The sequence below is a fragment of the Marmota marmota genome, unplaced genomic scaffold, assembly GCF_001458135.2.
Source record: "Marmota marmota marmota unplaced genomic scaffold, marMar, whole genome shotgun sequence".
NCBI classification, from domain to species: domain Eukaryota; kingdom Metazoa; phylum Chordata; class Mammalia; order Rodentia; family Sciuridae; genus Marmota; species Marmota marmota.
Genome location: NW_025999969.1, coordinates 7346878 through 7370541, shown reverse-complemented (window position 1 = coordinate 7370541; position 23664 = coordinate 7346878). Strand labels below are relative to the sequence as shown.

Below are 23664 nucleotides of genomic sequence, written 5' to 3'. Positions count from 1 at the left end.
ATTGTGTGAAACTCCACTTACCTGCTTTTTCTGTTTTTTTTTTCTGATACTTAGGAATATCTGTTGAGAATTTCAATGCACTGTGCATCATTATAATGTTATATATGTTCTAAGAGTAGACGGAAGTGGAATAAAAGAAAATTTATTAGTATTAAAATAATATTAGGATTATTTTGTAAAGAAGAAAAAAACAAATTCCATAGCTTCCAGTGCTTGCTTGCAGTAAAGAAAACATGAGACAGAGATTATTGATTTAACAAATGGATGACTTTATTAAGAGAAGGACAAGATTGTTGTTTATCTCAGTCAAACCATCCAGGAAAACAAAGCACACATACTTATACAATACTTTGGTTTGAAAATTAGTCATAACATCAATGTTAAACCTGATGTTGGAAGAAACAAATGGGACATAAGGTGTAAAATACAAATCATGAAAACACAAGCTTGCATAGATGAAGTAATGTAGATATACAAGTGGTATCCCAGGAAGGCCTGAGCACTGGAGTGCCTTGATGATGTTGACCACCTCAACCTTCCAAGACACAGGAAAGGAACCAGCACCATGTTTCTCAACTTCCTCAGTGAGGTTATGAGCAGGAACAATTTGTGCTGTATGAAAGTGAATTGAAATAGACTGTTTCCATCAGCCTAGTTCAGGGGGGCACATACATACAGTACCCACCACAGGTCACCTTAAGGCATCCACAAAGTGTCCCTCACAGTTTCTCTAGATAGGCATGTGTTTTGAGTTGGTCTTCGTTTTCTGTCCTTAGACAGGTAACTCTATTTTACCAAGGCTCTGTTCAGCTTTGTTAACAGCTATTTCAAACCTGCTTTTGCCTCAGGCTTGCCTATCAACTGATGAGCACTTGAGATAACATTGAATTTGTTTCATAAATATACCCACACTCTGAATATCAAAAGGGCTCTGAAAAAAATCTTAAGTGCCTCACACTATGTAGTCTCTCTCAAGAAATGACCTTTCCAAATTATAAGACAAATGACAGTATCTCCTCAAATTTCCTGAGCAACCTGATTTATGAGCAGTCTCTTGTTCTTTTTAGTTCAGTACCTTTTCAAAATATATATTGGGCCAGGATGAATTCTTAGGAGAAACCCCATATTACAGAGAATTCTCATTTTGGAACATTATTTTTATATGTTATTTCCCCACCGAACCATCTTATTATTTACAGTGTTTCATGATAAGAATACTGGTTGTCTAGATGAGGCAGATGAGAAATATAGCTACTTCTGAGAAAGGGCATTTGGTTTTCAGTTTACTGCAAAGGCTAAAGTTAAAGCCTATGGGAATTTCAGAAACCAATTCAATCAGAAGTACAAAACTTCTGATAACTAAAACTCTCTAACCAAATTTAAGAGTTAGAAAATATTTTAGCAATTATGGTCTGAAATTAACTGCAACAAAAATGTGGCCTATCATAGCATAGTCTCTCAACTATCTTCTCATCACTGTTCTCAATCCCCACCTGCTCTTTTTTTTTTTTTAAAGAAATATTACTCAAACCCTGTCTTTCAATTCTTTTATTCTTTATATTTGAACCTCAGCATGGAATAACAGGCACTTGGTGAAGGTGTTCCACCTCCCACTATCTTGACAAGGTCACAGTGAGGAGGTCAAGTGTTTGGCAAGGCCACACTTGTGGGAAACCAAAACCATGAGACCCTTTTTTATGTAATTGGGACTGTTTATTTTATATTCAACCTGACAGAAGACATGAGTATACTTTAAATTCTAGATGGTCAAGAATATAGCAGGTGGTTCATGACTTAAAGGTTGTTTTACTATCTCTCAGGACATTGAGGACAAAACAAAAAAATATCAACAATCATTCTGGGAAATGTTACAGGAACTCTAGGCACCACAATTGATTATATCAACTAAGAATCCAAGTTCATGTCTTCGGTCTCTCAAGTCTAAGCAGATAGTTATCATGCCTATCTCACAAAGCCCACCATATGTAGCCTATTTAATTAAAGATAGGTTATAGTATTCATTCAGGGGAGAAAAGGTTAGTAAAAATATATTTTCCTTCTAATAGACCCTCCTTTACTTTACATAAGGATTTATGATAAGCATACAGAGCCTGCCCTTTAGTTAAAGATTAGTAAGGAACTGCTGTACTTTGACTAAGGAAAAAGGAAACTCTCTGAGAAAGCAGCTCAACCAATTTTATGAGAATAAATGTAGACATTTTTAGATGCTTTTAGAATATATTATAAGATTTTTATAAAGGGACTTTTAGATGGGATCTTATGTACAGGTGTGTTTTAAACTTAAAGATTACTGATTGATTAGGAGACAGAGTCTGGTTACATAGTTTGGCTTCTGTTAAATAAGGAAATGTCAAATCCTGGAAATTGTAAATTGATGATACATTTTATTAATAATTCTGTACCCATAATGATAAGAAAAAAATAGAATAAAAGGAGACAGAGAGAAAGCAGCTGACAGCTCTCTCTCTCTCTGGAGATTGCTCCAATGAAAGGACTCCTTGTCTCATCCCTTGCGCAGACGCCACTCATCCTTCAGGACCCCCTGGACCCCGCTGGGGCAGGACCCTGGCAGGCACTAAGTTGTACAATTAATCCTGCTCTGATCTGAAAGCTGAAATCACTATGCTATGCTATGAAAAGTTATTTAAAGAGAGAAAAATTATTTTCTACTTTGCTGAGAATACACAAAAGCATATTAATCCTATCAGGAATATGTTAGTAGGAAGTATTCATATGGGAAAGAGAATGGCTTTTAGGCTAGAAATTTCCACAAGTTAACATGATTACTTACATGATTGTGTTAGTTTATGGTATCAAGTAGAAACTGTAGAAACCACTCCATTGTCAATTCTCATAATTCTTATCATAGTGAAAGGTCTCCTGGTTAATTTTCTTCAGATCGGAAAATCTCCATTTCTAGTAAATGTCTACTCTGTTTTTTGTTTGTTTGTTTTTTTTTTTTTGGTTGGTGTTTATGGTAAGCATTTCAGTACACAAAAGTAATGGTAAAATTCTTACAAACAACCGGAATGTTTTCATAGCACAACAGAACTTTTGGAAGTATCTTCTACACAGTTACCACAAAATAGGAGGACAGTAAACTCTCAACTATTCAGAAAGTGATTATCAGGTTTGAAGGATCTGGTCAGGAATCTCTCTCCCTCCTTTTATGTTTTTGGTCATGTCTCTGCTATTTTAGTGGACTGAATTCAGTGTCACGTCAGCCACAGCACAGTGGGAAAGAAGGTCCAAAGTCTCAATGACAAGGATGCTTAGAGATCAACTATGAATTTTGTATCTCAATGAACAGTTGACCACTAATCACATACAGAAGTACATTGAGCTCAGTCAGAGTCAAACTAATTTAAGGCAATACTGCTCCTCATAGACATTGCTGACATGAAATGCAGGATACATCAGAAAAGCAACTCTGTAGTATAAAATTTTACCAATTTACTCCTACCTTCTTAACTTTTCTAGAATAAATTTTAGCCATTTCTGATGACACTTGTTATATGCTAAGAGCAACAACAGCCTCTGGGTTCATCCCTTTAATAGTGTTATATATCATCATGGATAAAAAAAGATTCTTCCACCAAGAATTTGGATGACATTGTACGCCATGCAGCATTAATAGGATAGTCTATAGTTTCCTTCTCTGGCCATATTACCTACCATGGGCTAAGAAGGAAAATGTACTCTATCAACAGTAAGAAAAGCAAGTATGGCTTTAAGACGCACAGGCACCAACAGATATGAGAGAAAATGGAACTGTTTTAGAGTCACTTCTCTGACTATGAGCAGTAAGTAAGGGACGTAGTATGTACTTTAAAAATCTTTTCATTTTTTTCTGAAAGATTTGATTTCTTATGAATACTTCTAAAAATCCTATGCTATCAGAATATGGCACACTATATACAGTGAAATCTATATGAACAGTGTACTCTTTCAATATTAATACTCCTTATACAAATGGTATCCCCCTCAAAAGGGAAAAAGCCTTTGACTTCACTTTATTCTGTTCTCAGTCCTTCTAGCTATTTATAAGAGGAGTCTCACTCCTTTATTAGGCTCTAAATCTTAACCAATAATCATAATTATGTTCTAAAACAATCATCACTGAGTAATCAATCTTCTTGATATTTCCCAAAGTAACTATTATATTAAAGGCAACAAATTAAACAAAAATCAAGGCCCTAAAATGTTAACCACTTATGTGGTAAACTGAATGCACCATATAATAGTAGGTATTCCTGATTTGGCACAAGACAAATTTAGAAAATATTTGATAAAGAAAAATAATTATCAGTTTAAAGATACTTATTTTTATACTAACACATTCTGACTGAGAGAAAGGGATGGAGAGCTGTCAACAAATTTTAATTAATGCATCACCTAGTTCTTTCTCCAGCCACATCAAACAAGAGGGAAACAGGTTGGGTTCAGAATTTTCTAGAATGGTTCAATAGAACATAAGGCCCAAGGTCATGAATTTTAGCATATGTTCAACTAGAACCAAGGAGCTCATACCATTCATACCATTCTGAAAAGATTTTACTCCTGAAAGCATTTATACATATCTTTCTTTTCTAATTTAGATGTTTGTCTATAATATATATATATATATATAGCTGTGGGGAGTTGCAGTTCAATTAGTATGCCACCAGGTATTGTGAAGTTATTTAAGAAATAGTAATTCAGCAGTATGTAAAAATCACTTTCTAAAAATTTCAATGTTCTTTTACAGCAGGTAAAACAACTATCTAGCCTCCCAACAAAATAATTATGTCTAACAGTGGCTTGGACACTGGAGTCAATTTTTTTTTTTTTTTTTTTTTTTAAGTCAGAGCATTTAATGTGACCATTATCTAACTCCTCTACCAGGTAACAATTTGCAAAAAGGTAGGGAATGACAGTGAAATATAAGGCTCCATAACATATTGTATTCATTCAGCAATATTGGGGTTAATGGGATCTGGCTTCCAGAGAACAGAAATCTAGAAACAAAGGTTTTCCCAAGATCGGAAGTATTCATTTACATCACAACATTAAATCATAATACATTGGGGCCTAAAAATTAAATTGCATGTGTTCCAGTGGCAGGAACATAAAAAAAAAAAGTGTAAAATGCTTACATATTTATATAAAAATGACAACGTAAAAAGAGAACACAATGAGTAATGTCTGGCAGTTCATTAACAGACAGTTGTTAATTGCCTCTATAATCTCAAAGATAATCATTACATTATTTGAATGAGAAAGAATGAGGATATAATTGGGAGAATTAGATTTCTATCTCCTTATTCACTGGTAAATAATTACAGAAACTCTTAAAAATTGTTTGCTTTACAAAAAAATAAAATAAAGACAAAATATTTCAAAGACTAATCTTTAAAAAACAAAGTAACAAATTTTCAATACTGATGAATTGGCTGTCACAAAGGCTATATCACCTTTGCTCACTAAGATAGCTAAAACAAACAACATTCTGGTTAAGTGTTAAATGGTCTGACATTTTTTTGACTAAAGTACGTTCAGTTAACATTTTACAATAATAAATACGAATGAATGACATACATGAGAAACAGAAGAAATGTAGAATTTTTAAAGCGAAATTGATCATTATATGAGATAGAAAAATAAACATTTATAAAATTAAAATATGGCAAATGATGTTGCCCATTTGCCTAAGTTGATATCAAATAAAAATACAATTGCTGTTTTTCTTTAAAGTTACCATTAAAATATTTTAAACACGAAGCAAAACCACAGGGCAGAAAAAGAAAAAATATAGCATTATTTTAAGTCAACAAGGCTAATCTGGATATTGAAACCACTATGGAATTTGACTTAAGGCTAGACTTCCATTTTCTCTCCCCTTCTCTACATGAAGATTTTTCTATATTCACTTCACTTCACCATATTCAAAATCCTGTTATCTTCCCTTTCCTCCATTTCTCTAAAATGACTATATCCCTTAAGGTTTTTTTTTTTCTTCTTTCCAGGTTACCATTTGCCTAAAACTTAAATTTCAGGTATGTTATACTCAAATTCCTATAATATAAAAACTTTATGAAAGTAATTATCTTTCTCAAAATGAGATATTCAAATGTACTGAGAATCTGCTCTAAATAGCTTCCTGATACTGCCCAACTTTAAAGACCATCTGAAAAGATAAGGCAAAAAGAAGGTAGTTCCCACTAGGGTGATTAACAACTTTTTCTTTAGTCACCTATATATTTCATTCCTAAAGAAACACTATTGAAATGCAAAAATGTCAGATTACATACAATAAAAAAGAAAAGCAAGTCAAGTAATGGAAATTATTGTATATAAATATATAGATTGATTGCCACGTATGTTAACTAAGTATTATGGGCAAATAAACATATTTTATGAATCAGCTACTAGACAAAGACACTGAATATCTTGAAGAGGGGCCTAAAGATCTTCTACAAAGTAATACAAGGCCCACTAATGCCCATTTATAAATATGAAGAGTCAAACTCTTGGATTTAAAAAAACACTATCAAATTCAACATCATGTTGAATTAATTTAATTATTGACAGGTGCACAAAACGTTACTGAGACATTGCCAACAAATACTGCTGTCTTTTAAACAAGAAAGAGAACCTTCGATCTACAGCCAGAGATATTGACATCACTTATGCAATCAACTTCCAATTTAATTTCCCTTGGCTCTACAAGTGAATGTAAAACAAGGACAGGATATAAAGGTTTTCACTTTCAGCTGACTGCACAACCCAAGTTAAAGTTTCAGAGAATTAAGTTTTTGTAAATAAAGGGTCCACTGCCCAGGGGCTTCAGAAAGCCTTGCTACTAAGAAAATATCCGCACAGTGTTAAAAAATGGTGTCTAGGCCAGTTTTCCCAAGAGGGCCTAAAAGGGTACAAAAAAACCTCTCTGTATGGTCCATGTATTCAGAATAACATTTTTCAAATTCTCCAGATGTCTCTCTTTTAAATACTTTGTAATTATGACTTTTTTATTTTCCCAAAGAAAATAAAAAGCAAAGGCCCTGTCCTTCAAAAACATCACACACTAATGCACCAAAAAGCTGCTTCTTACACTCTTATTTTGCCTTGCATCCAAATATCACTTTTCACTCTGATTATTTATCTCCATATAATTCTAACTGCTAACTAAAGCTTCATCCCTAGATAACCAATACTCCATACATACCAAACAAAATGGCAACTAATAATTCCCTTAAATACTATATCTCAGGAAGTATATCCAGCACAAAGGTGGCTAATATTCAGAAGCTGCATTTTCTTATACTGCCCAAGTGATGGAAAATAACCAAAACATTTGAAATGAATTGAAATCATTTATAGTCTGAAAAACACTTGAGAAAAAAATCCCAGGAATGCAAACAGGCAGAAAATAATAAATGTGGGATGAATTCTGTATTATCCAGTAATATTTGCTACAGTGAGTCCATTTTCAAGGCAGATTCCTAGGTGTTTTTTTTTTTTTTTTTTTTTTTTACTGCTTGTAATGGAAACCTGGGGAGGGAAAAAGAAACAAAATTAAGGGAAAAAATCTCTGAAACTCATTTTTTTCTCCTTGCCCAAGCAAGATAATTTATCTTTATTTCAAGAGGATCCTCTTTGCTTTGCTCTTGATAATAAAATATTCATATCCAGAGAGTTATTGTGTTATTTTAACATTATGCACAAAATATATGTCAAAGACAATGAGGCACCCCCCCAAGTGATGCATGCATAATTTGAAAAAGAGAAATATGAACAACTTTCAGTTAAATCAAGGATGATAAAAATGCCACCAATTGATGAAAACTGTGATGAGGATGTTGTTTTGATAAAGACATTTATAATATCCAATATCTTTTAAATGTATTTTGTCTTACTCTCAAAATTGGATGAATATCAGAATGGGGGAAAGGAAGCTTTTAAAAATGCAAATGTCTAGCACTCTTTACCAGGACATTCTGATTTAATTAGTTTAGAAAAAACAAGAAACAAAGTCATCTGTAAAGAGATATTTTTCTTTAATGACAGTTGAAACAGTAACTTAAAAGAAATGTGGGAAGACTACAATTAACTGGAAAATGATAACAAAAAATATCATCTAAGAAATCTTAAAAAATTGCAATGACAAATTAATTCTGTCAATTGATAAGATTCAATGTTTAAAAAGTCCATTGAATCTGCAAACTTCTTGCATGTATTTTATTTTATATGACAACTTTGACAACTCTGAATCAAATATTTAGATTGCCTCTATTCTGCAGATAAGGAAGTTAATATATAACAAACTACCTTTTTATTATTTGAAATTACAACTACCAAAAAATTCATGTAAGTGAATGCATACCCTTAAAAGATACAATCAATTACTAAATACAACCATTTTAATGGTTTACTCCAATTTAGATGCTCTTATTTTTCTGCATTTTCTTTACCCCACCTTTTTTTACATAAAATTTTATATGGTACATATCTATGCTTATTTAAAACCTAATTAAAACAGTCATGGGCAGAAGAGAAATAACAGTCAATACAAGTTGAGCATCTCTTATCAAAAATGCTTGGGACCAGACCTGTTTCAGATTTTAGAGGTTTTCAGATTTTGGAATACCTGTATAGACTTTATTAGCTAAGAAAATCTAGTCTAAAAATATGAAATCTAAAATGCTCCAAAAATTCAAAACTTTTTGAATACCATATCAACACTCAAAAAGTTTCACATTTTAGATTCTGGGATTACAAATGCTCTATCTATGTAGAGAAAGCAGTCCAACAAATCTTAATGTGGTCATGATAACCCTTTAGAAATCTGCTGAATGGATGAGCTTTGGAGGAAATTGCAGAGACACAGAAACATTTGCACTCAATTTAAGGTGCTTGTTTTTTATGTTTTGCATGTGTGTGTGTGTGTGTGTGTTGTAATAAAGAACAATACAATGATCTACTACAGAAAGAATTTACTTTCCACTCTAGTCATCAGAAGATATAATTTGATTTTCCAATTTAACAAAAGGTTTATTAAAAAAAAAAAAAAGATTCAAAACCTGACCATATACACTTCTTACCTTTATGAGAGGAATCCGATTTTGAGAAATGGCGTGTGGAATTATGCTGGTTTGTAAAATGAGTATGATCCAGACCCTCGGCCTCTGTGTTTGTAGGTGGTGGTGGTCTGAAGGAAGCCAAAATTTAAAGACATATCAAAGTAATGGTTACTACAATTCTACCTCTCATTGGATTACATGGCAAACCTTTTTCTGTAGAAATGAAAAGCCAAAATGCTTTAGAAATCTCACTTTAGTTCCTGGATAGTTGCAAGCCTTATTTGACCCTACTTTGTTTTGATGCACACAATGCAGTCAAAACAAATATTTTCTCAACACCTCACCTGATATTTGTGGGGCACTGTGCTAGAAAAAACAAAGATAAAAGAGAGATAACTGCTGGTATTAATAAGTGTACTTTGTCTCAATAGATTTTACCAATAAAGAGTAAAAAATGAAAAAAACAATGGATGATTAGAAAGTAATAAAGTTAAACAAAAAAGAAAAGAAAAGAAGGAGAGGGGAAAGGTGACAGGCAGGTTAAAAAGGGATGGAGGGAAGGAGGGAGGGAGGCAGGAAACTTCAATAAAAGTTAAAATTTCATGAGTAAAGTTCCTTTATCCACTAGGTGGCAAAGCAGATCTTAGTACATTTGCAACTTTCTATGTAATACATTTGCAAATTCTTATGTAAAAGAAAACAAAAATACTAAAAAATAATTTTTTGTCATTCTACACTTTTATTATTTTAATTACTTAATATAGATTTTTGTAAAAACTGGCATTGATGAAGATAGTGAAACAAAACCTTTCATTCATTATTTTTTTGTTTCCCAAAATTATACTCAAATTTTGTGTCAAAACATGGAACCTGATGCAGTTAAGGGTGAAAGGTTGTATTTTGTGTAATTATAAGGCATAAGTATCCTGAGTTTGTCAAGTTGTAGTCAGTTTAGTACAATGGGCTCTGTAATATAAAAATAAACACAAATGTGTTCAAATTCCTTACCCTATCCTTAGCATTAAAGTTCTCCCTGGGTATTTAGCATCTGGAATAAGTCAGAAATGGATGTAAACTTGTATATATACAGTTAGGACTGTGCTGTAGGTTCTATACGATTATCTCAACAAACTTTCAGGACAAATCTGCATAGTAGGAAGCCTGCACATATTTTAGATTTAGATTAGGTTGGATGAGGTAATGATCTAAGTTCACATAGCTGTTAACAATAGCAAAGCCAGGACCTGACCAAATGGACTCTAAATCAATGCTCTGAACAGAAGTACATAGGTGTTTGCTTTTACCAACAGAGCACACAAGAGAGATCCATATCTATACACACATATGCATGTGTGAAAATGTATTTTCATAAGATGTGAATGTTTTATATTTTCATTCATTTCTTACATATATATATATATATACACACACACACACATATACATATATGTCAATTTGAGTACAGTAAATGTGGCATTTTTCATTTCTCATTGAACCATTTGTTTAGAAATATTACAAATGAAAGGAATGGTGCTTTTCTTTTAATATTACGTGGCATTTATAGAAAGACAGAAGCCAAGTGGGAGTCACAAAAAAATTCCCTAATTATTGGCTGGACAATAACTCATTAAGAAAAAGGATTTTAAACCTGCAAACAGAGCAAAGGATGTCAACGATCCTCTGAACTCTCCTTGTAAGGATCAACAAATCACTTTAAAATGCCCTCAGTTCTCTTGGTGTTTGATTCTGTTTAGTTTCAGTTTATACAGAAAAGAACTATTAGCTTATTACTTCCAGGGATCTTACCAATTTTGTTGTTGTTATTGTAACAAAAATGGTTGTTACAAAGTTAAGGATATTTATAAGTAAAGTTAGAAATAATGTCATTGATCAATAATTTGTAGTTTGCATTGTATTTTGATTACCTGTTTCCTACTATGCTCATAAAATGATTTGTATCTTTTTGTTGTTGTTGGTTTTGGTACCAGAGATCGAACTCGGGGGCATTCAACCACTGAGCCACATCCCCAACCCAGTTTTTGTATTTTATTTAGAGGCAGAATCTCACTGAGTTGCTTAGCACTGCACCATTACTGAGGCTGGCTTTGGAACTTGCAATCTTTCTGCCTCAGCCTCCTGAACTGCTGGGGATGATTTGTATCTTCAAGTGATATAGATAAATGTCCTCAGAATTCACTTCAGAAGTCACTTCTTCAAGAAACCTGCCTGGACACCCAAACAAGGTTAGGTGTCTCCTTGTGCTCTTATATACACTATGCTTTTTTATCTATGGAGCTTAACATAATAATAACAGTTATTGAAATAACTGTTTAGACAATAAACTTCATAACAGCAAGAAACAATTCATTCTTTTGGACTACTGCTTACCCCTGTTCTGAACAATTATTAAGGTGTCCAATAAATATTTAATAAACGATTAAATGGAGATAAATATAATTCACATACATAAGAATGTACAAGGAACTAAATGAGATTTATAAAATCTTTAGCACTTTCTAAGGTAAACCTGCAAGCAAAATATCAAATAGTATTTCCAGTATAGAGTTATACAGGTAAAACAATTTGGAATTTGGGTTATAACTTTTTCCAATTACAAAGAGTTAGAAGTAATCCAGTCTACTGACTAGTTTTCTTATTTCCTTACAAAGAGAAAAACAACTTATAATGACAAAAGAAACTGGGATTTCAACCATGAATATTATAAGTACTACGTGAGAATTTGTTTCTCCTCTCTTCTATTTCTACTACTAACCCACGGAAGTAATAAACATCTTAACTTAGGAAGCTCCATGTTTTTCAAAACTTGAAATCATTGCTGTCCATATAGATAGCTAAATAAACTTTTCTACCATGACCAAAACAGGAAACTAGACTCTAACCAGAGAGCATATATATATATACAAACATACACACACACATCTAAGGTATATAAACTTTCATTTTTAACTACGAAAATAAATGTTTCACAAAACTCTTGTTCATTTTTGTTTTGCCATATATATAATCTTTCAGTAAATGATATTTGAAGACAGTGTTTCCTCTTAGGTCAAAAAAGATTTAAGTTCTACTAGCAGCCATAAGTCAATTTTCACTAATAGCCCTTTTTAAAAATTTATTGATTCTTTTTTTAGTTATAAAGACAGTAGAATCCATTTTGATATATTTATACAAGCATGAAATATTCTCTTTCTATTTAGGACCCCATTCTTTTTAATTTTATATTTTTTGAAATTTTTTTTTAGTAGTAGAAGCACACAATACCTTCATTTTGTTTATTTCTTTATTTTTTTTAAATGTGGTGCTAAGGATGAAACCCAGTTCTCGACACATGTGAGGCAAGCGCTCCACCACTGAGCCACAACCCCAGCACTAGGACCCCATTCTTGTGGATGTACATGATAGTGGGATACACTGTGATGCTTTCATATATGTAAACAGAAAAATTATGTCAGATTCATTCTATAATATAGGATCATTTGATTACTCTTTCAATAAGCCTAATATTTTTAGAATATCTATTTATATTTATATTTATATTCCAAAAACTTAATTTCAACAGGAGGAAGCTTTTGAAATAGCTGTCCAAGACTATTCTATCAAATCAACTATAAAGGTAGTAGTGTTCTAAAGAGGCCAAGGACTTATTATGAAATCACTCTAAAATTGATTTGAATTCATTTGACTAAAATCGTCATCATCAGCATCGGTATCATTATCATCATCCAGACATATTTACCCATAGCTGCCTTTTATATTATCTAGATATTGTGGAGTGTACTAAATATATAATTCTAAATTGTGGTTTAAAAGATATTTGGCATGTTTTTAACCAAAAATTATGAGAGCAACAGATTCTATATAATTAAACAGACTATATTACTATTATCCTCCGAGTAATACAAACACAATATTATTTTGTTAAGGGTATTTATCTTTTGAAAACACATGAGTTTAAAAACAGAGGATGGATTTTTTAGGACACTAAATATATGCATTTGAAGAAAGCAAGTCCAGCAACTTAAGTATTGGTAATAAGTGGCAACAACTGTATATATTTTTCAACACAATAAAACTTACATTTATAATTTTAATAAATATTAATAATTCAAGGTATTAATGATTCAGAATTAAATATTAGGTTTAGTGTTACCTTTTTCTTTTTTCATTTTAAGAATATTTTAACTGATAAATAAAAAATATAAAATTTGTATATATTAACAGGATGACATATTTATACATGTATATATTGTATAATGTTTAAATCAGATTAAACATATCTGTCTCATTTATCATTATTTTATGGTGACTGCTTTTAATATACTTTTTTCTACCTTTTAAAAGTGTACAGTTCATTACAGTTATTTATATTCATCTTCCAGTACAATAATAGCCCACCAGAACTTCTTGCTCCTGTAACTTAGTTTTCATTGATCACCCTTTTCTCATTCCTCCCTCCCTGCTCCTTTCCCCAGTATCTTTATGTTTTGTCTTCATATTCTAATTGAAATGTTGTCAAAGAAAGACAACAAAAAACAATAGAGAAAATAAGAGGTTACTTCCTCAGAGAATTAAATATTGATAACTAAAGGTGGAAAGAGTTGTATTTTTCCTATAAGTAGGACTCAAGACTGCTTGAGAGAAGTCAGTCAGGAAGTACATATGCCACAGCCAAAGCTATTTGCTCTGGAGGGATTTAGAGTTTGCAATGACTCAAGTATTTGCCTAAGATATTGAGATTCAATGCAGGAATGAGTTTCAGCATCTTTAAATGTCATGCATACAATAGTGTGGATGAAGAAATCCAGTAAAAATTTAACACCTGAGATTTTATTTAGGAAAATGGTTAATCTCATCTCTCCATAGCTGAGGGTATAAATTCAGTGAAGACACAGATGGAATTGGTCCTTCAAAAAAGCACACCTTTCCCTATATACCCCAGTTTCTGTAAAATATCACTTATTTGACTTATGCAACCCAATTTAAGACTAGAAATTTTAAAAGTTTGAGAAGAACCCTAAAAGATTTGACAGCACCTCAAACCTGCAGTTTTCGATATCTTCTCCAAAGAATAGTCTTTTCAGGCAACTGACATCTCCTTACTCAAAATTCAATTTCCTCTCTCCCCTTTTCAGGTGTCATCTTACCGTGAAGGCCTGTCATTTTTAGACCGGTGGTGAGCTTCATCATGCTCCTTTGACTTTGGGTGTGTTGATTTAGCTGGTTTTGACTATGAACAGAAAAAGAAACAAACAAAATGTACATACACACACACACACAAAAAAAAAGATCAAGCAAAGAAAGAGGTTTAAAAAACATTTAAGTTCTCCTTTAGTAATTTCAGGTTACTTACATTTAGTTAAGCAACACAAACTTATTTTATATACAGTCACTCTGAGGTTTTAAAAATACATAAAAAATACATAGGTTAAAGGAAAAAGAAATGTTTCTAGATGAGATAATCTCTGTGTGGTAAAGTAAAAAGTTGTAAAATGCCATTTAAAAAGATTTTGAGGAAACTAGACTTACTTTAAAAGCTTGAGAAAGGAAGAAAGAAGAAAAAGATATTTGTACATGGCAGATTGAGACAAAGCTTCTCAATGGAGTTAAAAAAAAAAAAAAAGTCTTTGGTTGAAGGGCAGCCATGTAAACTAACATTAAAGCGATTTAAACAGAATCTAAGCCTCGTTTAAAAGAGTGAAGTTGTAGGTGGTGAAAAAGTACATTTAAAAGTACAGTATAGATGATAATTAAAAGGCTTTAAAAGGTTAAATTGAAGGTGGTCGAGATACCTTCATGGCAGAAAAAAGATTGCTTTATTGCATCATTCGAAGCCTAGTTAATCTTAAAAGCATTACTTAAAAAAATTAACATGAAAATGGAAAGATAATAGGATAAAAGATATTTAGATAAAAAAGATTAAAAATTTGAAGTGAAAAACTTTAAAGACAGAAGAATAGAAAGTTAAAAAGAAAAAAAGGTAGAAAAGATGTAGGAAGATAAAAAAAAGTAGGAAGACAAGAATTTTAAACACACAAAATAGGAAAAAAAACTAGGAGGAAAATAAGCNGTTGCTGACATTTTGCAGTGACATTGAATGTAGGTGACCTTGCTCAAGGACCAGGGTGGATTAGGGTGTTCCCGGTTTAAGATAATCGGGTTTAGGGCGTTCCCAGTTTAGGTTCCAGGTTTAAGGTTTAAGATTATTCCTGCTGGGAATAGGGCGTATCCTGCTGCCTGAGTTCCCCTTGAGTTCTCACGGGATTCAGACAGTATTTTTTGGGAGATAGAAGCCCAGTGGATTTGGATTTGGGCAGAGAACGTGGATTTCCCCAGAACGTGATTGTAGACGGCTGGTGTGAGTTCGGGAATAAAGAGTTGCTGTTTGAATCTACAAGCTGTGTGGTGGCTCGTGATTGTGTGCCCAGGCAGACTGCGGCATTTGTGCCCAGCCAGACTGCGGCAATATATAAAATACATATATATGTATTATAATACATACATAACATATACACATATTGAAAAATACATATATATGTATTTATATGCATGTATGTCTATGCTCACAGATATATACACACATACACACACAAAGGTAGGTCAAAGATGGTTAATGCAGCTATATAAGTGGGCAATATACAAATAAACAAACAAGGTCACCCACACAGGCATGCTTGGCTATATATTGTTAATTTAACAGCTGGATAACTATTGATATGAACTAAAGATACCCAGAGTCAACAGAATCTACGTTTGGGCTCTCAAAACTTCCTTCTATATACCTGGCTGATGATTTTATAGCTAGGCAAGTAAAGCACATGCAAGTTAAGTTGCCCAAAAGAAGAACTATTACAGCACCAGATATAAATCTAGAAATCACAGAAGTCATGGTACTTGCTAGACATATGGCCATTACCCTCTGACTTTCCCAGTTTATAATCTATAATACACCTAACCTTTTCTAGTTAACAAAGAATTTGAATAACTGTGGCTTATATTATATAGCAGAAGCATTTGGGTATTCTTGATTAAAAATAAAATGTTAAAAAAAAGTTTGAATTACTAAAAGGATAAGGCGGGGAGTTAACTATACATAATTAATATGGAAATAATCCTTTCATTTGATTTAAGTCTGACTCTTGGATAAGCAAGGAAGAGAAAATGATAGAGCAATATTATCAGTCTTAGTTTCTATGTCTTCTTCTGCCTCACAATCATTACCAAAAATGTGAGGCGAAACCAGAGCTCAAGAGAAAATCTGTTTGAAAGAGAACGGTGCTAAAGATCGACTGTATCATGAACACACATCCTAAGTTGCATGCTTCCAGGACTGGTGCAAACTCCCTCCCTAAAAAGTCTTTATTGTGTATATTCTTGTACTGCTCCTCTGCTTTTATTCCATCCTACTGGGTCATGTATTTGTTAGCTATCTAATCTTTGTTTTCCTCTTTGCATTACATAAGATCATTCAGGAAAGATCTTCTTTATCTCCATGTGGATCCAGTGTGGTGCTTTGCAAACAGTCACTGATGAGTAAAGTCTGTAAAACTGAACTTGTAACCACCACATACAATAATCAGATTACAGCAGAAAGAACTGCAGTCACTGCTTGTTTTGTCAACTATTTCCAATTAATGAAGAGAAAGAAAACAGTCCAAGCTAGTGCTAAAGAGTTCTTCCACTGTGACATATGCAATAATTTGCTAGTGATAAGTATGTATCTGTCAGTCTTCCATAGAAGTTGTGTCAATGAAAAGAGAAACAAGTACATGGTAGGGATAAAGAATAACACAAGTATAAAAGGAAAGTAGACAGAGCAGATTACCATGAAAATTCTGAAAGCATGTGAAAATACTCTATTCTCCTATACTGTAAGTATATGCAAACAAAGATCATTCGTAACCAGAAACACATGCATCTTAGGTCTTAAAATGAATAGACTAAGCTTTTTCAATCTTTGCAGTTATCTTTTTACATAATTATTTTCAAGAACTCAATGACCTTTCACAGTGAAACAACTTTTACACATTAGATTCACATATGGTAATATCCTAAATATATTTGCAGAGCCTATTCTAAAAGCAGAGTTCCCTTCCCATTTCTTATCTTATTTCTAATAAAAAAAATTAAAACACACACACATACACACACACAACCACACACAACCACACCATACCTTCCACTCAGAGTCATGCTTTCTTTTGTCCAAAGACGACTTCTCCCGCTCTTTGGCTTTCTTATAAGCTTTCTTTTCTTCTGCCATTAGAAGTCGAGCAATTTCCTAAACAAGATCCAGTCAATATCATAAACTACAAAGTTGCAGGTAGATTACTGGGATATTTCCAAAAAATATTGTTAAATTCATTAACACAAGCATACCTCATCCTGGGCTACTTGAGCTGCTCGCAGGTCCACCTGGGTAGCCTTTGATGTAAAAGAAACACACACAAAAAAATTAAGACATTCATGTTGCCCACTTAAAAAATCTTATACAAAATACACTGGTATTTGAAACTAGTTGTGATTAACACCTCTGAAGTTGATCAGCAGTTGGTGTGCTTTCACTAGTCAGGCAGCAATTCTTTTGATCAAATCCTCCAGCAGGTTCTTAAGAGAATTGCTAGAAACTTCATAATGCCGAGACAGGGACTTGGAGATCTGTTGTCAATACTTAGTAAATGAACCTGGATGTAACACCTCCCCCTATCCACTTGGGATATGTTCCAAAACCCTCAGTAGATGCTTGAAACAGCAAATAGCACCAAACCCCATATATAGTTGTTGTTTTTTTTTTTCCTGTTCATACACACCTATGATTAAATTTAATTTAAATTTAGGCACAATAAGAAATTAACAATCATGAGTATAATTATTATAATAATAATATACTGTGTATATTAAAATATACCAAAGTTGTGAATTGTTTATTTCTGAAATTTTCCATTTAACATTTTGGACTACATTTAACTATATGGGTAACTGAAATTACAGAAAGAGAACTGCAGATGAGGGGAGATATTGTACTCCCATCTTTGTTTTCCACATATCAAAAAGATTTTAAAAAAACAGATTTCAGTTTCTTAATTGATGGAAGACTATAATGCCCATTATATAATAATAATGTTTATTCAATTCACAAAAAAACCTACTGATTCACCTGAACTTTTGCCTTAAAATATGCTCACCAAAAGTTCTTCTTCTTGCAGTTTTCTGGCAATTTCAGCATCATACCATTCCTGATTCCTGTGGGGGACTCGTGGTGCAGGAGGGCAGACAGCATCTTTCACTACCCGTGGCTTCGTTCCTGGAAAAAACTCATTGCAATAAGGCAACTGTGGTTGTTTCCTGAAAAGTTGTGAAATTTAAGAAAAAGAAGTTTTTCTTGATGTATCTAGCATTGAAAATATTGCCTCCATGCCCAAATTCAGTGTGGGGTGCATCTGAAATATATTTTTCCCTAGGTATGCAAGGACAGTGCTGCTGATCATCCATTTTAATAGTTACCCACCCCCAAACCTGACAAATAAAAACCCCCTTTCACACGGTCCCATTAACAGCAGAATATTGCACAAGAAATTACAAGTGAGGCCTTCACAAAATAGAAAGTAGAAAAAGTTAAGGAAAATCAAAAGAATTTCTTTTAAAAAGGAGGTTACAGCATCATTAAAGAGACTAAGCTGACAAAACTAGAGGAGGTGAGAGAGACTCCTAGTTACCTCAGATGGCATATCTTACTGCAAAGGGAACAGAAATAGCATCACCTGCAAATTATGTGAAAATACCTGTTAGCCAATCAATGGCCCTGCCATGGCTTCTGCTCTAATGATAAACAAACCCATTTCTTCAGATCTTTACCACAGCTTTCATCCATCCTTTAATGTCATTATTAAATTTTAGGAAGACATAAGAGAAAGAACACAGAGCAGTGACCTCAGAGTTCTATTCCTCTGGGGAGAAAGCAACATGGGGGACTGGTGAGTTTTTTGTTGTTGTTGTTTGTTTTTTTTTAACTTTAAAATGTTATCTAAGACAAGTTTTGAGAGCTATTTCAAAATTGTGACTATTTCTCTTCATACCCATTTATAACTGCAATTACTCAACAGTGTAAACTGTAGTATATTCAGAAATAATATAAATTTTGAATGCAGTGAATAAAATCAGTCACTTGGAACATCAACTTTTAGTAACTGAGGCACAGAAGGGGAAAGAAAGTTTACTCCTAATTGCCTCTCTTATACCAGCATTTGGAAACTATGGCTACATATTATAATCTCTTGGGTAGGGGTGATTTAAAGAAAATTTTTAAGGAATATTTGCCCCACTTTAGTGTAGTGTGGCCTTGGATAGGTTTAAGTCTTTCCAAATAATTCATATTTACAACTAACATTGCAACCACTAGTTTAATATATTATCAAAATGCCTTATCACACTAGATTTACTTGCTGAAAATATGGAAAGGAAGGGAGAACTTAGTGAAGAGAATTTAGGTTATATTGTGAAGCCCATCTTTGTAGAGTTTTCAGCCTAGTCTTGTGATAAATTGAAAAGCTACAGACCCATATGCTTCTATTTTTACCACAGAGAAAGCAGAGTAAACCTAGTATTTTAGCTCCAGACTTACACAGACCATTTGAAATCATCCCTAGAGCTACTAAATCTTACAGGGGGCTGGAGTAGAGAGGGCTGTTCTGAACCTAAATTTCTGATTGGTTTAGGACAGCAAGAAAACAGTGGCATGCTCCCAAGAAGATAAGTAGAATGTAAACCTCCCTAAATTTAACCCTCCCTGAATTATGGTTAGCTTAGTCATATCTAGAAAAGGAGATTTCAAGTGAAATAAATTAGACAGGGAACTTCGTATTGGGTGAGGTCAGCAGAAAAGATAGGCTGCTATACCACACTCCAAGTCTCTAGAAAAATGATAGTTTAATAATCAGTCCAAAGCCTAATTGAAGGTGATACAATACAAATAGTTTCTCCAGTTTTGCTATATAGTGAAGTGATAAGTGGGATATACTGAGATTTCAAGACAGCAAACTTTCTCCACTATTATGCCTTCTACTCTACACAACAGAATTAGCTGAGAAAATGTAGTCAAATGAAAAGTCTTAATTGGTCTGACAGAATGATAACATTAGTGCTTACAGTTAAAAAGAGAATGATAACTTTAATTATTCATAAGAGTTAGAATTTGAGGTAATAACTCTCAGTCTCAAATATTTAGAGGGGAAACAGTTCATTTAAACTTTTGCCGTACCACTCGTATTTACAAGTCTCATTAGATAGAAAATCCCAGTCTAGTACACTAGATTTCTAGACTGGCAGGACTGCCTAGTCATTATAGGATTTTCTGTTCCTGATGCGATGTGATGTGAGTTTTTCTAAGTACAAGAAGAAATACCAGATACTTTAGTGGAAGGCTGTCATTACAGAAAACAGTAATGCTTAAAAAATTTTTTAAATGTAGTTAATTAAAGGAGATTAAAGGAAGAGTTGCCTTTATTTTAACAGCTTAAATAGAATCAGAAAAACTATTTTCAACTAGGTGAGCCAGATTTCCAACAGTTCCACATATTAATGTAATTGTTCCTTGTATTTCTGTTTATCATTTCTCCAGTTTGAGAACACAAGAACTTCCCAAAATGAAATACATGAAGCATCCTCTTAAATAAATTCTGATAAAATAACATTGCTTAAATTAGTACTGCTATTCAAAATACGTTTATTTCAAGCTTGAGATAAAATTAAATGATGACTGGAAGAGTCTGTGATATCATGCAAGAATATTTTATAAATAAGCCATATGACACCTGGGAAATGCCATAGTATATTTAATTAATAATTTGTAAAAGAAAGTGCAAAATATTCCATGGCCCAGAGAATTTAAAAACTAACTTCAAGGCGAAAAAAAATCAAAGCAATGATAAGCTGAAACAGATACACAGTGCAATAAAGAAGCTACTCTGAAAGGTTAGGTACGGTCATTGTCCTACAAAAAGTAAACTAGTCATATATTTAATTTAGCAATTTTATTTTGCTTTCCTTTTTCAACTAAATCTATAAGTGTTGTTTTGAAAATGCTCTTAGAACTAGCTTTGTCATCTTGCTAGTTTCTTCATTATTAAATTAAATAAAACTTTTGCTTATAGTAACAACTTTAAAAATTGAGTTTTCTTCAACAGCCAGTGTAGCCAACAGTACTTAGATATTACATTTTAAAGTAATCCTCTGGCCTACTCCAGGAAGGTTGTAAAAGCAAATGCTGACAGGGCCTGCGAAGGTAAAATTTATAAGGCAAAGTAAATATCAAAGGATAGACACTAAGCAGTTTACATACACATACCTCAACACATCATTTTTTTTTTAAATCCTACACTAGCGATATAAAACCAAACCTTTGCCTCCACAACTGTAATACTGGAGATTGTAATTCAGCGTTTAGTTTCATTCTTTTTAAACCTATTTACAACACCCTAGAACAAAACTTGAAGCCACAAAAGCTAAGCATCCCTCAGAGCACATTTATAAGGTCAGATTCATAGAATCAGAAATGAAGAAGGTAATCACCATTCATCCCCCTCACGCACCCACCTTTAGAACTCTTTCTAAATTTCGAGAAATATAACTTCTTTATAAACCTACTCCAAATAGATCCTACTCTCTTCTCTATGCCCCCATAGCTTTTTGTTCATGTTTCCCTGTTATATAATTTGGGAGTGTGTTTATATATCCATATTTTTGGCTTGACTAATAACCTTCCAAGGCTCAGATCCAAGCACAAAGGCCAAGGCAAGAATATTTTTGGTAGATTTTCAGTATGGCTTGCTAAAGTAAATTTTAATTTTTCTTATAACCAAGTCCTTTAATTAGAGACAATATAATAGGAAAAAATCAACTGAATCACCCTGAATCTGTAACCTAGAAACCAGTTCCCCAACCAAGAAGAGTGTGTCTGGACAACAGGTTCTTTCTTGGTACCTCTTGCCCAGCAATCCTTCTGTCTCTGTAAAATTTCAATAAGAGCTAAAAGAAACAAAGATGATGAATATGATCAATTAAAATACAAGAGAGTAGAGTGCTATAATAGTGCTGAAGGCACATGGAAAACATCAGAGAGTCATTACTATGTCAATAATGGACTGCAGAGTTAAGCCTGAGGTGTTCTAAAACATTGACACTTACCTCTAACATTAACCTAATTTCTATACAGGCACCAAGAACTTGTGATGGCGCTTTAGAACACCAAGTGAAGAGTTAGAATTGGAGAAAGAGCACAAAATGTAACTCAACACAATAATTTTTAAACTCTAAATTCATGAGAATTACCTGTAGGTGTAAAACATGCCCAAACTGACTCAGAAATTTGCATTTTTAGGAAACAGTCTAGCTGAATCTGACAATTTGAAAACCCTATATTAAAAGACTGCCAATTTTATATTTGATAAAGGGGCTAAAAGCATGCAATGGAGGAAGGATAGCATCTTCAACAAATGGTGCTGGGAAAACTGGAAATCCATATGCAACAAAATGAAACTGAATCCCCATGCACAAAAGTTAACTCAAAATGGATCAAGGAGCTTGATATCAAATCAAAGACTCTGCACCTGATAGAAGAAAAAGTTGGCTACGATCTACATATTGTGGGGTCGGGCTCCAAATTTCTTAATAGGACACCCATAGCACAAGAGTTAATAACAAGAATCAACAAATGGGACTTACTTAAACTAAAAAGTTTTTTCTCAGCAAGAGAAACAATAAGAGAGGTAAATAGGGAGCCTACATCCTGGGAACAAATTTTTACTCCTCACACTTCAGATAGAGCCCTAATATCCAGAGTATACAAAGAACTCAAAAAATTAAACAATAAGATAACAAATAACCCAATCAACAAATGGGCCAAGGACCCGAACAGACACTTCTCAGAGGAGGACATACAATCAATCAACAAATACATGAAAAAAACGCTCACCATCTCTAGCAGTCAGAGAAATGCAAATCAAAACCACCCTAAGATACCATCTCACTCCAGTAAGATTGGCAGCCATTATGAAGTCAAACAACAACAAGTGCTGGTGAGGATGTGGGGAAAAGGGTACACTTGTACATTGCTGGTGGGACTGCAAATTGGTGCAGCCAATTTGGAAAGCAGTATGGAGATTCCTTAGAAAGCTGGGAATGGAACCACCATTTGACCCAGCTATTCCCCTTCTTGGACTATTCCCTAAAGACCTTAAAAGAGAGTACTATAGGGACACTGCTACAACAATGTTCATAGCAGCACAATTCACAATAGCTAGACTGTGGAACCAACCTAGATGCCCTTCAATAGATGAATGGATAAAAAAAAAATGTGGCATTTATACACAATGGAGTATTACTCTGCACTAAAAAATGACAAAATCATGGAATTTGCAGGGAAATGGATGGCACTAGAGCAGATTATGCTAAGTAAAGCTAGCCAATTCCTTAAAAATAAATGCCAAATGTCTTCTTTGATATAAGGAGAGCAACTAAGAACAGAATAGAGAGGAAGAGCATGAGAAGAAGATCACCACTAAACAGGGAC

General features: G+C 33.4%; 1 protein-coding gene across 4 annotated transcripts in view; it reads right to left on the bottom strand.

The window, feature by feature from the left end:
* Positions 1–248: 248 nt before the first annotated feature.
* The window catches only part of Ccdc50 (coiled-coil domain containing 50), a 68250-nt gene continuing 44834 nt past the window's right edge, over positions 249–23664 (bottom strand). For 2 of the 4 annotated variants that reach the window (XM_015500002.2, XM_015500004.2), the window contains 6 exons: positions 18284–18402; positions 17478–17522; positions 17275–17379; positions 14246–14328; positions 9102–9208; positions 249–612 (listed from right to left, as the gene is read on the bottom strand). In XM_015500002.2, coding sequence (XP_015355488.1) covers positions 254–612; positions 9102–9208; positions 14246–14328; positions 17275–17379; positions 17478–17522; positions 18284–18402 — 818 coding nt within the window. In that variant the 3' untranslated portion in view covers positions 249–253. Of the gene's footprint in view, positions 613–4380; positions 7552–9101; positions 9209–14245; positions 14329–17274; positions 17380–17477; positions 17523–18283; positions 18403–23664 lie in introns of those variants that run through there. The other 2 variants (XM_015500003.2, XM_015500005.2) reach the window with 1 other exon arrangement.